This window comes from Pyxicephalus adspersus, chromosome 2 (genome assembly GCF_032062135.1).
Source record: "Pyxicephalus adspersus chromosome 2, UCB_Pads_2.0, whole genome shotgun sequence".
Taxonomy (NCBI): Eukaryota; Metazoa; Chordata; class Amphibia; order Anura; family Pyxicephalidae; genus Pyxicephalus; species Pyxicephalus adspersus.
In genome coordinates this window covers 158,986,234-159,000,926 of record NC_092859.1, presented here as the reverse complement: position 1 = coordinate 159,000,926, position 14,693 = coordinate 158,986,234, and the positions used below count along the sequence as shown (strand labels likewise).

Sequence of the window (14,693 nt, the reverse complement as noted above, 5' to 3'; positions counted from 1 at the left end):
GAAGGAATGAAGGACGGGTCTCCAAACTACAATATTTTTGTAGAATTATTTTTTATTCTTCAATATTACACAAATACTAAAAACTATAGAAGCCTTCAACATACAAAGGGTTTCTCCCCCCAATAATATAATTTGCAGCATGAAGGGACAGGTATAAATGCACCAAGATGGAGCCTAATATTCCCATGGCTGTACAGTTACCAGTCAGTCCCATATAGTATGAAAGTCCCTGCACAGCTCTGAGCCTCTCATTGCCCCTCCATTATCACCTGGCTGTCTATTCCTTCCCTGCCAAGGCAACAATACCTCCGCCCAACAGGTGGCAGCATTTGTTTACATGGCCCTGATGATAGAGTTCCGGAAGTTGTGGACAAATAGGAAGTGAGCCCTGGGAACCATGGAAACAAGACTCTTCCAGTCCTCTGTGTCTACGAGTGTGACGTCAGAGCCGTGTGACTTTCCACGAGCGGCTGGTATGATCGGGCGGATCACGTGACCCGGAAGAGCCCTGCAGGGCGCAGCAGAGTGGATGTGAGGGGTGAGTATTGGTGACAACCGGGTGACAGCGGGGCGGGGGAGGCGGCACGGTGCCCGAATGGAGCGCTGCGGGAGGTTCTGGGTTACCTCGGGACACTGAGAAGGTTTACAGTACCGGGGCACACCGGGTCTCTGTGTATTGCGGTGTCACAGAGGTTTATTTTAATTTCCAGTATTAGAAATCTGTCATGTAATCCGCTTTTATTTTGGTTCCTCCATTCCCATACATTGCATGCCATAAAAATATTTCAGTAAAACCTTTTAGTTGTATTTATATTTTTACATCCTTAAATTACTTTTTAATATCTTCAATCTGAACTCTGGGCAAAGCAGACCTGGCCGATCACAAAACACACAGCCTGAGGATTGTTTTGTGATTGGCCGGGAGATAAAGGAGGCGGGCTGGTGGGGGTTGCGCGTGGCTGCCCCCCAGTGGCTGGTGGGGGTTGCGTGTGGCTGCCCCCCAGTGGCTGGTGGGGGTTGCGCGTGGCTGCCCCCCAGTGGCTGGTGGGGGTTGCGCGTAACTGCCCCTCAGTGGCTGGTGGGGGTTGCGGGTGGCTGATCCACCCACCCACCCAGAGTGGCACAGGTCACATGGGCTCCTAACCTCCCACTGGTGCTGGTCACAAGGGCTCACAATCTGACCTCCTCCCTTGGAGCGGTGCCAGTCGTTGAATGTGTACTCCAACCAGGTCTTTGTGTTTCTTCATTTCTGCACCTCCATGTTCATCACCCCTACAGAATTGTTCATCATCCCTCCTTCTTATCATACGCCTCCCCCCTACTCTCTGAGCAGCCGCTGTTCTCATGCCTATAGCTGATTGACAGCCCATGAATAGACTAATGGTGGTCATGTGATGATTTACTAATGAGATGCAGGGAGGTGCTCACTTCCTGCTGATGACATCAAACAGGGAAATTCTATATTATATAGAAACGATTCATTATTTGCAAACTGAGATCAATGAGGAGATAGCAGATGGGAATAAAGGATTTAACTTCTATTTTAATATTTCTCACACACTTTATTACTCTATTGGTGCTATATTGGGATTTATATAAGGGAACGAAGCTCTGTATTATGTAAGATGAAAGGCAAAAAACACAACGCAAATCTCAGAAAAACCTTAACACGTAGCATTGGTGTCAGCCATGGCAACCTTGGATTTCTTTTAAATGTAGTAATCTTTTCCACCAATCATTTCTTTGGTTTATTACCAACCGAAATCCATTCTCCAATCCCTTTGAATTCCTGCAGTAGAATTCCTTCTCTGTTGTGTAAGGATCACTGCTATCCTAGGGGTTACCCTGCTGCTGATCAGCCTATAAGAATTGTTCATGTCACTCAGGGTGACCCAAAAAAGGGCGCCCCCTCATGTAAGGAAAAGGAAGCTCAGGACTGGGGCTCGAACTGGCGGTGGATTTGGGTGAATAAATATTAGAAATCGGCCTCCATTCTCTCACTGTTACCTTTCATTCTTTCCTGTTAAACCCACAGATAATATTATTAGACATGTGACCCCCACCCTGTATAATGTCTTCTATTGGCTGATGTTTTGGTTTCCCTTGCTATTCCAGTCCTCAGACTCCTCTAGTCATCCACCATGCCGGAGCACAGCGATGCCAGCCTGCCCCCGGAGGAGAGGCTTCGGGCTTTGGTGCAGAAGGGGATCTGCGTGGAAGTGAATGATGACATACCGCTGAAACGCTACTACCGGTCTGGGGTGGAATTGATCCGCATGGCCAATGTGTACACCGGGGAGGGGAATACAGAACATGCCTTTATCCTCTACAACAAATATATCACGTAAGTAGATCTCTGCATGGATCCGAATTATACTAAACCAGGGTTCCTCCGGGGGGCGCTAGGGGTTCCTGGAGCAATAAGCAGTTTGTGCCTCTCGGGTCAGTATGACCCCAATGATCTTTGTGGTTATTTGTATGGGTGACATTCTTCCCACTGGCCAGCAATGTAAGAGGAATTCTTCCCACTGACCACCACACTAATGTACTGTGAGCTGTGGATATAATAATTATAGAAGGGGGGCCCTGAAAGTTATTTCAAGAGTTTCTCTCATGGTAAAAAGGTGGAGAAACTACAACAATTTTTTTTATATGGGCAGCATGGTAACACTCCGGCCTTTGCAGCGCCAGTTTGGAATCTCGTCTAGGACAATATCTGCATGGAGTTTGTAGGTTCTCCCTGTGTCTGTGTGGATTTCCTCGGGTACTCCGGTTTACTCTCACATTCCAAAAACATGCAGTTAGGTTAATTGGCTTCCCCACAAAATGGATTTTAGACTGTGTTAATGACATATGACTATGGTAGGGCCATTAGATTGTGAGCTCCTTTGAGGGACAGCTAGTCACATGACTATGGACTTTGTACAGCGCTGCGGAATATGTCGGTGCTATATAAATACTGTGAAATATTATATTTTTAAGGCTTGGCCATGAGGTTCATTTTAAAGGCAAATTATGTGTTCAAGTGTCTAACTTTTCTCTGCATCACTCTTGGGGGCATGAACCCCTATTTGGTCTTTGTGATCATTACCAGAGTGAGGGGAAAATCCAAAATGTTATAATTGTGATGAGAGAAAAAGGTGAGAGTGAATCTTACAATCCAGACAGGTTAATAAGGTACTAATTCCATTCCAATCTCATTTAGGGGTTTAGACATTCCCTCAAACATTCCCTGTTGGGAATATTCCAGGTCATTGTGTGTCAATAGCAGTAGTAGATTCCCACCAGGGAATGTTTGAAGCAATGTCAGATTCCTTGGTTTATAAATGGAGCTCTTTGTGTTGCAGCACAGGACGGAATGTGAAGGAAAATAACCCCAGCTGGACACAGGCAGCAAAAGAAAAAAAAGATTTTATCTGTTTTTATTCATTCTTTTACAAATTACAAGAAAAAGTCTCAAAAGCTCCAGACACAAAAAAATTTAAATAAAGCCCTAAATATCCAAAATGGGTAAAAAAACAAACAAACATTTAGTGTGTATCTAAAGTAATAATGAGAAAGATCCAGCAGTGTTGTAGAGAGCAGAGGAAGGGACCCAACAGCCCCACCCACTATAGGCTACCTGCAAGAAAAGGGGGCGGATACAAGACCGACCACTGAGCATAAAAAGAAGGAGGAGCATTGGCTAGTCTTGATTGCAGAGGCACATTGTCACACTGCATTACTGCACAGATCTGGAGGAAACATAGAAACCAGACAAAAATTCACACAAGGATTCACATGACTCTTTAGACTGGAATTCATTTTTAATACATCGAAGAATGTTGGAAAATGCACAATAATAGCAATCAAAACGTTCATTCTTTCTTCCTCTTTAGACTGTTTATAGAAAAAGTTCCCAAACATCGAGATTACAAAACTGCCAACGCTGTAGAGAAGAAAGAAACATTAAAAGTGAGTAATCCCAGCTGGAGACATTGCACATTCACCTAATTTATTAGAGTAACCTGAATGTAACCCCCCCCCCCCCCTGCAGAAACTGAAAGAAGTGGCTTTCCCCAAGGCCGAGGAGCTGAAGAAGGAGCTGCAGAAGCGATACGGTAAAGAATATGCTGAGTTCCTGGAGAAAAAGGTGAGTTAGGGAATAATATTCTTGGATGGTGCCCATCATAAAGTGAATGGCTGCTGACGGTGTTTGGCTTTGTTCACCTAGAAATGCGAGGAAGAGGAATATGCGCGTCGGCTGGCTCTGCAGCAGCAGCTGGAAGCCGAGAAGCAGAGGGTGGCGCTGATGAAGAAGCAGCAAGAACAGCAGGAACAGTTCCAGGCCTTCGAAGAGATGATCCGTAAAAAAGAACTTGAGAGCGAGAGGCTTCGGATCCTTCATCAGTTCTCAACAGACACCTCCGGCTCCAAGGTGTCTGAAGGACCCCTCATTCCCGGCATTAACGAGCCCCCTACAATCCCATGTCTCCCTACAGATGATGCTGTCCTGCCACGGCCACCTGTTGTAGATAGAACTCTGAAGCCAGCAAGTCTTCATGAAGGCTGTAAGTAGAAAATACTGCACATGGTACATAATACATTACACAACAGTAGTACTCGAGTATAAAACTGGAGGACAGGGCTAATAGAGGGGTATAAACATAAAATCACCCCCAGTGGATATCTGGTATGAAAGTGCATTCTGCCCTCTCATTTACCCCTCATTTTCAGAACATTTCCAGGGCTTGCCACTTTTACTTGTGCAATATCTCCAAAATCTGCCCCCAGAGACCACCAAACTCCTTGTACTTATCATCTCTCGTCTGGACTACTGTAACCTCCTCCTCTCTGATATTCCACTAACCCGATTCTCTCCTCTACAGTCTATTATGAATGCTGCAGCCAGACACCATCATTCCCAGCTACCTACCCACCTACCTGACCCATACCCAGCCTGCCCACCCACAGCCACGTGCGACGGGCCGGAGGCTGCGGGACACAGCCACGTGCGACGGGCCGGAGGCTGCGGGACACAGCCACGTGCGACGGGCCGGAGGCCGGCAACACTGTATTTAATGTGTTAGCATTAAATAAAAATGCTTTGTTTGTCTTTCCGTGCATTCAATTATTCAGCTATAAAAATTTCTGGAAATGTCATAGATTCAATTCTTCTTTTGTAGATGCAGAACGAATTTACCATCACTCACGTCATTGTGCCCAAGCAGTGTGGTGGCCCCGATTATTGTAACACTGAGAATGAGGAAGACTTATTCTTGATTCAGGACCAGTACGGGCTGATAACACTGGGATGGATACATGTATGTATTTCTGGTTTTACTCTCCTCTGTTTTGTGGTTCATATTTCATAATTTGATTGATATTTGCAGTGCAGACCACCGGGAATCCCTGGATAATTGTTTACTGCCAGTCTCCCCCAGACACTGAGCTCCCTTAAAACATGTGAGGATGGTAAAACTGCACATCATAGCTTTTTATTCAGAGCAACTCAAAATTTATATTAAGGATCTCCTCTCCCCCAGTGCATATACAAATTATTCATTCACCCTCTCCTCTCCATGCTGTTCTTAGAAAAGCTAAGAAAGATGGGCTGTGATAATGACATTTGAAGCCTCTTTCTTTAATGGCTGCTCCTTTGCTTTATTCACATAATGGCATTCTTAGATCTAGAACTGTTTCAATTTTTTTTTGTTTTATCTTATTAACCCCATTTGTTTTACATTTCTGGAGAACAGTATAGGAGTTAGCCAGCTGACCTATTTATTATGAAGTGTTTAAACTGATTCTGTTTATATATTACATTTATATTCTTTATTTTAAAAGATACTGATACTGAAACTAATATTACAATATGGCCATGAGTTCCCAGAGGTTTCTATAAGGTAACAGAAAGCTGCACAAAGATTTCATTTCATTGTATGATTTGATTCTCTGTATGACAGACTCCTAATGGTTTGATGTCTCAGGTGGATGGTACAGTAGAACCCCCGGTTATCCGGAACTCGGATCACTGGAAAATTCAAATAACCCTTATCTGACAGTTCCGCTCCCCTGATTGTTCCGCTAGGGCTGCGGGAGCTGTCAGGAGAGCAGAGCTGAGCTCCACTAGTTGCTCCGCTCAGTGATTGGCTGAGAAAAGGGAAGCCCTGATGACGGCTCAAGTGTCATCAGGGTTTCCCTTTTCTCAGCTATTCAACTATTCAGCACTAGAGGTGAATGGGGGCAAGTCTCCCTCATTCAAGTCTAGTACTGAATAGCTGAGAAACCTCAGTTTCAGAGTAACCTCAGTTAACCGGAAACTCTTATCTGGAATCGGCCATTCCCCGTGGGTGCTGGATAACCGAGGTTCTACTGTATTACTATGTCGTTACGCTTATCATCATACGAGGCCTGAAAATGTGCACAAAAACAAACAAATCAAACAAAATCTGTCTGAATAGTTTTGTAACCAGATTATTTTTTTCCCTCAGACCCATCCAACTCAGACTGCTTTCCTCTCCAGCGTGGACCTGCACACTCACTGCTCCTATCAGATGATGTTACCAGAGTCTATCGCCATTGTCTGCTCCCCAAAATTCCAGGAGTAGGTACCAATTTAAATTTAGCAATTTCTTTCATTAGCTTGTTCCAAAGGAAGCCTGAGATGGAAGAGATATAATGGAGACCTTTAATATAGATGCAAATGTATGATAAATAATTTTTTTCTGAAGAACGGGCATTTTCAAGCTGACGGACTACGGCATGAAGGAGATTGGTGAATGCAGACAGAAAGGATTTCATCCGCACTGTAAAGATCCCCCTCTATTTTGTGTAAGTGTGTCCTGAATAAAAGCTACAGATCACTGCCAGAGTCGGCCATCTCCTTAATGTGTTGGTTGGGCTTCTTGGAATGGCATACCAAATCTGGCAATATGTGGTGTTATATCTAAGTGTAATTTACAATCTGTCCACTAGGTGACACTGTCCCAGTGTGATTAGTTTTTATTATTACACAGTATTTATATAGCACCAACATAATAAACGGGGCAGTACAAAGTCCTTAGTCACTAACTGTCCCTCAGAGGAGCTCACAATCTAATGTCCCTGCCATAGTCATATGTCAATTTTTTTTATTGAAGATCTGCAGTGTGACTCTTCTTGTCATATGTCATTATTACAGTCTAAGGTCAGTGCTGGGGGGAAGCCTGACTACATGTTTTTGGGAGTAAACTGGAGTACCCGGAGTAAAACCATGCAAACTCTATAGAGAAAGTGGCCTGGCCAATTTTTGAACCTGGGACCCAGCTCTGCAAAGCCTAGGGGCTAATTACTATGCCACCATGCTGCCACTGATGGTAAATTAGAACTAAATTCTACAAAAGAGAACTTGTGCAGTAAATTTGGTTTATAATAAGCAATAGACAACAGTTATTTATCATTGCATATGCCAGATAACCTACATTTAGGCCTGAGCCATCATGCTGCCAAATACCTATACAGCTTGCAATTACCAAAATACATTTAAAGATGTGTTAATGATTTTAGAGCTGCATTTTTGGTGCATTTTGTACCCCAGTAATAACATTTGTCTTTCTATACAGACCACGGGCCACACCACCATCTGTAACCAGGATGTCGTTGTCATGGACCTGCGATGAATCCTGCAAAGTGTATGCCAAATACCCCTCTTGTTTACCCCCTAACTCCTGATATGCCAGATTGCCATTAAACTCTGTAAAGAGCCATTTTTAGGGATGGATTATACTAGAAGACACAACGGTATTTGTCTACACTATGGAGGTTGTGGCCATTCAGCTTATGCATCCTCCCCAAAATTCCTAATGTAAAAATGGCTTTATTACTGTGTCCTGGGCTGTACAGTCACTATGAAACCAGCTCACACCACCAATAGGCTTATTTAATAATAGAATGCAAAGACCAGCCGTCTGCCAAGTCCACTTTCCAGCACTTTACACAATGCCAACCATTGAAATCTGATTGGATGCTGTGTGGTGCTGCACGCTGTCTATTATTCTTGGCCATGTTAAATAAGACGCTTGGTTGAGTTTTATTTTCCTCAGCTTCTGACACATTTTGGTGCTACAGTTCACTTTTTTTTTTGGTAGTCCTTTTGGGGCTCTTCCCACTAAATTATGCTTCATTTTTTTTATATCATGTCTTCAGCTAACTTTTAAAGCTCTGATTGCAAGCTTTCGTTATTTGAGTTTCAGATATTATTTTAGTAATAGAAAATTTGTACATATGTTAATTTATTTGATCGATTTCCTAAAAAAGACTAGAATATATCTCACTGATGTTAAAGAATAATACTGTATATGTTTATTTTCTAGCAGCATTAAATATTTTCAATGCTCACAGAGTGTAGTCGATGTTGGTGAAATATTGTTTTTTGTTGGATGGTGTCACTGCTTTTGTTCACTGTTCTCCTTGCTGGAGGCGCTCACATGAGACAGCATTGGTCTGCCTCTTCCAAGATGGCTGCTATTGTACAGCGACCCCATGCAGAAAAAAAGCACGGTAAGTATGAGGAGAAGATCAGCTGCAAGTTGTCTGTCAGTAAAAACACAGAAAAATATAAAAACATCCAAACAAATATCAATTAAAAACTAAGACATTCTTAATTGATTTATTGATCGGGAATGCCAACTAAGACCAATATACACTGCACCCCTTCCTTTTCCAGGTCTAATATAATTTAAAGGGGAGGTCCGTGTTCTCTCTGGTCCTATCTAGCTAGGCGCACCACCCAGCACTTTTCACCATCCGGCTGTTTTTGGGTCACAGTACATGGGCTGCCACCCACCTACAGCTTCTTCTGACCCAGCTTAAAAAAAAACACATTACTACGCTGGAACATTCTCCATATTCACCAGATTTGGCACCTGGGGACTTTTTTTCTTTTTCCTAAATCCAAATTGGGGATTAAAGGAACTCGCTTTGTGTGAATGGATGCAGGAAAGAAAAAACATCAGAAATTGATCTGCTCCTCACCTTCCACGAGTGGGAAACAAGACGACATCGGTGCTTCATTGGGAATGGAGAGAATATTGAAGGGGAGAAACATTAGAATTGTCATAGAAATAAATAAAAGTTATTATATAAGTCTTGTTATTTCATTATACTGTGAAAGACCTGAAAAATTATTTTGGTTTCCAGAAGGTTCCAATTTGTTACATGAAAGCCTAGAATTCTGACTTATGTACAGGTAAGACATCTAGAATTAAATTTCAGTCTCGGAATGTTGGGTGTTGTAGTAGGAGACGGTATAATCATTAGGATTTCTGTGCAGATTTGTTGTTCATCTTGTGAAGGGAGAAGATAATGGACCCTTTTCAGACAATATTTGCTCAGATCATGTATATAGCTCCAGATAAGGCCGAGGTATATTCTAAGGTAAATTATCCAGATGTGTAAAGGTCACATCTCACAACTATTCCTCAATAATAAAACTGGATTTCTGGGTAAATGTTTGCATGGCAAAGTAAAGATAATAATTGCCTGAGATAAACAGGTGTGCTTGGTATGGGTGAAAATCTGACTGCAATACCCTGATGCTGTTCAATCCACCACAGGGGATCGATAGATGAATGATTGATTGGGAATGGCCAATGTTCACTCCAATAGAGGAGATCACATTGCTCCTTCATCTTCCCTTCTTTCCTCTTTATTGAACAGAATGTTGCTATGCTGTGCTTTTCCCGGGCGAACATGGTGGTCCTGCCATAATTTTCTCCATCAGCTTTTTGATGTCCCAAAATTTACAGCCTAAGCAACATTATTTCAGGTTTCTTTCAATGGTAAAAGATTCTATGGATCACCTCAATGGCCATAGCAGGAGGTCTATAGCGCTCCTTACATAACACAGGTATAGCAGATGTGATAGAAGCAGGTAAACGTACAGAATATAGAAGTGCAGGTGTATAAAGTTCACATTTCTGTAAAGTTATGCAACAATCCTAAATCCAATGTGCAGGAAACATGTGGTGGAGATTTGTAACTTCAGAATGACAAGGGCATGTGACTGATAACGAGTTCATGAAGTGCTGAATATATATTGCTTGCTTTCGTTTGTTACTGTAAATGTCTCAGTTGTGACTGCTCTGGTGTTAAAAGTAAACGTTTGTTCAGCTCAGGGTTTCCACATGGAGGGCCAAAATGATACGGTGCACTTAGCATACAAAGGTGGTTATCACTACATTGTGGTGTAATGGGCCTAAAATGACATAAGTAAACTTTTCTAATGAATATCTAACACATATGTCATGGTCCTTGTATCCACAAATATATATAATATAATGCCTGGGGTGCAGGGGTCAGGTGTATGTAATGCAGTGAGTGCAGAGGTCAGGTAGGGTTTAGAAGTAGATAATACATGAGTAACTGAGTTTTGGAGCTCCCAGGGCAGGAATACTTAATGTATGTAGTGCAGGAATCAGAAGATTTATTTACTCGGGTTGCACTGATTACAGGGGTCTGGAGTTCCTAACACCATGCACAGTAGTCTGGAGCATATAATGATCAGAGTGCAGGGGCCAGGAATACATAACATTCTGCAATATGTAATGCACAAAGCACCCACTGTCCCTGCCCAGCAAAAACTTCTTCCTCAAGTACAAATCCTTCTTCCCTATAAGCACAACCTCTCCTTTTTTTGGTGCAGCGCTACCAGAACCCAATTCTTATTCTCACCACTCACATCATAGTCTCTCCAGATGTTTAGGGTAATGGGGGGAGCCGTGCAACCCTGTGGTGTCACTTTCAGGGCTCACAAAAAACAATTGTCCAGCTGCAAATTGTGCCATGAGGTATAGTGCAAGAAAAGCAATTAGGGTTGGGGCCAAAGTAATACAGTGGGGTCCCAACCACAGACACCCCAGCCTATGGCCAGACCAGGTAGCCCGATATCACCCAGAGGCACTGGGGTCATCAGAATCCTTCCAGTACTCCTAACCTGATGCACAATTCCATTTTCTTACCATTAACGAATATACCTTTTGGTTCCCTTCTGGGCCAAATGGCAGCGCATTTCCTTTTCTGGATGCTTAAGAGTGAATTCTAGATTCATGTTATTATTATTATTATTACACAGTATTTTTATAGTGCTGACATAATACGCATCGCTGTACAAAATCAATAATCGTGTCACTAGCTGTCCCTCAAAGGAGCTCACAATCTAATGTCCCTATCATAGTCATATGTCATTATCACAGTCTAAGGTCAGCTTAGGGGGAAGCCAATTAACCCAACTGCATGTTTTTGGGATGTGGGAGGAAACCAGAGTACTCGGAGGAAACCCACACAGACACAGGGAGAACCTACAAACTCCATGCAGATAGAGTCCTGGCCAAGATTCCAACCTGGGACCCAGCGCTGCAAAGGCCGGAGTGCTAAGCACTGCTACCACTGAGAAGCACGACAGCTAGACAGGTAATAAAAAGCTTCAACTAAATAAAACTATATACTTTTCACATTTGAAATACAATTATTATTATTATATTAATTTGATGGCCAGCACCCCAAGCTCTGTACTATCCCCGGAACCAGTGGATCCGGCAATTATTTTTTTATGGAAAACAGAAGAATAAACCCAGAAGATTTACCGGGAATTTTTATGGTTTCCTTTTGTGTTGTAATCTAATTGTCAATAAACGGCAGTAATAAAAGAACAGGGAGATCGCCATTCCACATCAAAGACGCAGATTACCTGGCTATCAGCGCAGTGCTTGGTTTCTATGGACCTGGGAACAAAGAAGCAACCAATATATAGTGATTTGCTCTAAAAGTTACTAAAAGCTCCAGCTTCCCCTAGTGCATTGTATAAATTTAGCTACCAATTTGTCAGAAAATAAATAAAAGATTTCTATCTATGATCTAAGTCACAATGCAAACTTCGGTTCAGCTTCTAAAGTTCCATTTTTAGAAATGTGTGACCAGACCGCGCTTTATTGCAGGACAGACGATGTTCCTTTTGTAAAAGTAATTCACACCTGTCTGATCACTCCGGGAATCTGTAAAAACACCTGACACATCCCAGCTTTCCCCTGAAGTCGCTGGCACTAAATGAACTCCCACGCTCATGGCCAAACACTGCAAAAAAAGAAGAGAAGGAAGAAGATGGTGGCACCCGGCAATAGAACAGGGACAGGTAATATCAAAGTAAAGGTGATCACTAGATAGAATATCTCCTTCCTATTTATTATTTACCTGGACATTTTTTATTAATATAAAATACTTACAAGCTCACATTGTTTTTTTTATAAAAGTATAAAAACTTAAAAAAAAACTTAAAATATGGAGAAATATTCTATTTATTATTTATTATTTACCTGGAATTACCATTGTGTACTCACTGATCAGCACATCTGATGTAATTCATCAGGCAGGCTTTCCTAAAAACTAGCAGCCAATAGGAGCACAGGGCTGTGCTGTTATAATAAAAAACAGGGATTGTTTCCATTGGCTGCTGGGTGTTTGAAGGATTCCCAATATTTTCCTTAGAATTCTTTTTACGTTGGGTGAGAAGAAGCTGTAGGTGGCAGCCCATGTACTGTGACCCAAAAACAGCCGGGTGGTGAAAATTGCTGGGTGGTGCGCCCAGCTAAATAGGACTGGAGAGAACACTGACCTCCCCTTTAAATTACATTAGACCTGGGACTGGAAGGACGCTTGTCCCCATTACTGAGCTGGAGCTGCTTTGAAAGAAGAATGGGGACAGATTGGAGTGGCCAAGTGTCCAAAATCTATAAGGACCCCCAACACTATAACTGCTGCCCGGTGCATCTACTAAAGAGGAGGAGGTATATTTGTTTTTTCATTGTCATTCATTTAAAACATTTTTTCACTTTGGTATTAGGAATAGTATTTAACACAAAATGGCCCCATAGTAATAAAACATGAATTTTCCCGGGGTGCTGCCCTCCTCATCCCAAGGCGCCTGTTATTTCCTAAGCCTCTGTGTCCTTGTCATTTCTTGAATATTGACACAGTCTGATATGTCCAGGCCTCAGACACAGCACCCATTTCAGACTCTGACCCTTTCGTCAGCACATCGGCCCCATATAAGAGCACAGGGGGTGGGGAGGTCATAAGGTATATTGCAGGTGAGCAGACGTGTCTGGGACTGGGGAAACCAATGGAGAAGCAAAATCTTGCAGATTGCTTTGTGTCCGAGGAGTATGGATTCATCCTGCGGGACCCCCTGGTAAGAGAAACCTATTTTAGGAGATATATCTCTATTGCCCCCAAATTCTTTACATTTAGCGGCCTCACAGACACACAGGGATGAAATCCCAACATCCTGCCATCTATCATTGCAAGGAGAAGAGTCCCTGCTGGGTCTGCAGGACTCGGATTAGGAAATGAACTATAATCTACATCATGGTTGGGTATGGAAGGTTGGCGCTGACCCAAGCCTGGACCCATGATGGGGGCCCAGTGGCACACAAAGGGTTCTGACCTGCTGTGATATTACCCATAGAATAGGCAGGTTTGTCTGGGTTTCCATTTTCTGTTCAGTTAGATACTGGTATAAGAATAAACAACATATATCCTAATATATTATGTTAATATAATAGAAAGCTAGGATATGGAGACGCCATTTTTTATTTGAGGGCACTTTGGGTCACAGAACCGTCACTGACCCAGTGAAGGGTCAGGGATCTCACTTGTGCATGTTTCAGGTCATTGACTGACATTTAAAAAAAAAACGTTATATTTATTTATTTGCAGATATCAATCATTTGCAATGTATTTTCCAAAAATGACTTTGCATTAAATGTGACTCAGTAGGTACGACCCAGGTCCATTCCCTTCCCAGGGCTCGGTCCCTCTGTAGCTTTGCTATGTGTTGGGTTCCCCAATGCATTCATTTACATGGACTGACCAACACATTGTGCATTGGTAAGGTGCATTATGGTACCGTAATTAATACATGGCAACTAAGAGCACCAATGCATGTGTAATGCACATCGCAATATTGCATGCATCAGCGTTTTTTTTTTACAATTCTGCCAATACAGAATAAATCCATTAATCCTCCATGAATCCGGGGAGCTCCAAACCTGCTGTGGTACCCGTGGTATCTGTGGTTTACTCCTGTGAACTGCAGAACACCTCTCCGTATAGGAAGAGAAGAGAATGTTCTGTAGTGCTACAGTTATTTTTACATAAAAATGTCAACTGTGATATTGAACCGGAAAGATTAAAGATTTCATGTTTGGGTCATTTTAGATATCATTTCCACATTTTTACACGCTTGCTTTTTGCATATTGTGATAAATCCGTTGTGATGTAATGCAGCAAGGGTGCATCAATAAATAATGTAATAATTATGGGTTAATTATTATTTGCTGCAGCATTGATACAAATTCCCAGCAGCACATTTGAGAGCCGGACCGCTGCTCAACACTGAGTGGTCTGGGAAGTAATTACAGTAATATCATGGGAAGCTTCAATTGGGGTTTGTATATATTGTGAGGGATTAGCATCAAACGCACTCCTTGCAGAGGTATTCTGCACCCCTTTTTATATTACTCTGCCCACTGTTCTTTGCTCCAAATGATGGAAATGCATAAATGAATCTCCATGCAGGGGATCAGTGTCATCACTGTGTGACAGAAGACATACATTTGGCCCCCTAGCTCTCTCTCTATCCTGCAGACCTGAACATTGGGAGGGCTCCCGGGCTCTGG

The 14,693-nt window shown here is 42.5% G+C and overlaps 1 protein-coding gene across 1 annotated transcript; it reads left to right on the top strand.

Annotated features, from left to right (window-relative positions):
* Positions 1 to 431: 431 nt before the first annotated feature.
* STAMBP (STAM binding protein) lies at positions 432 to 8,360 on the top strand. Its single transcript, XM_072399151.1, has 10 exons — positions 432 to 538; positions 2,116 to 2,344; positions 3,879 to 3,954; positions 4,037 to 4,132; positions 4,214 to 4,550; positions 4,888 to 5,045; positions 5,166 to 5,303; positions 6,474 to 6,586; positions 6,714 to 6,813; positions 7,584 to 8,360. The coding sequence occupies exons 2-10, from the start codon at positions 2,142 to 2,144 to the stop codon at positions 7,638 to 7,640; spliced, it is 1,278 nt and encodes a 425-aa protein (XP_072255252.1). The 5' UTR covers positions 432 to 538; positions 2,116 to 2,141; the 3' UTR covers positions 7,641 to 8,360.
* The last annotated feature ends 6,333 nt before the right edge of the window (positions 8,361 to 14,693 follow it).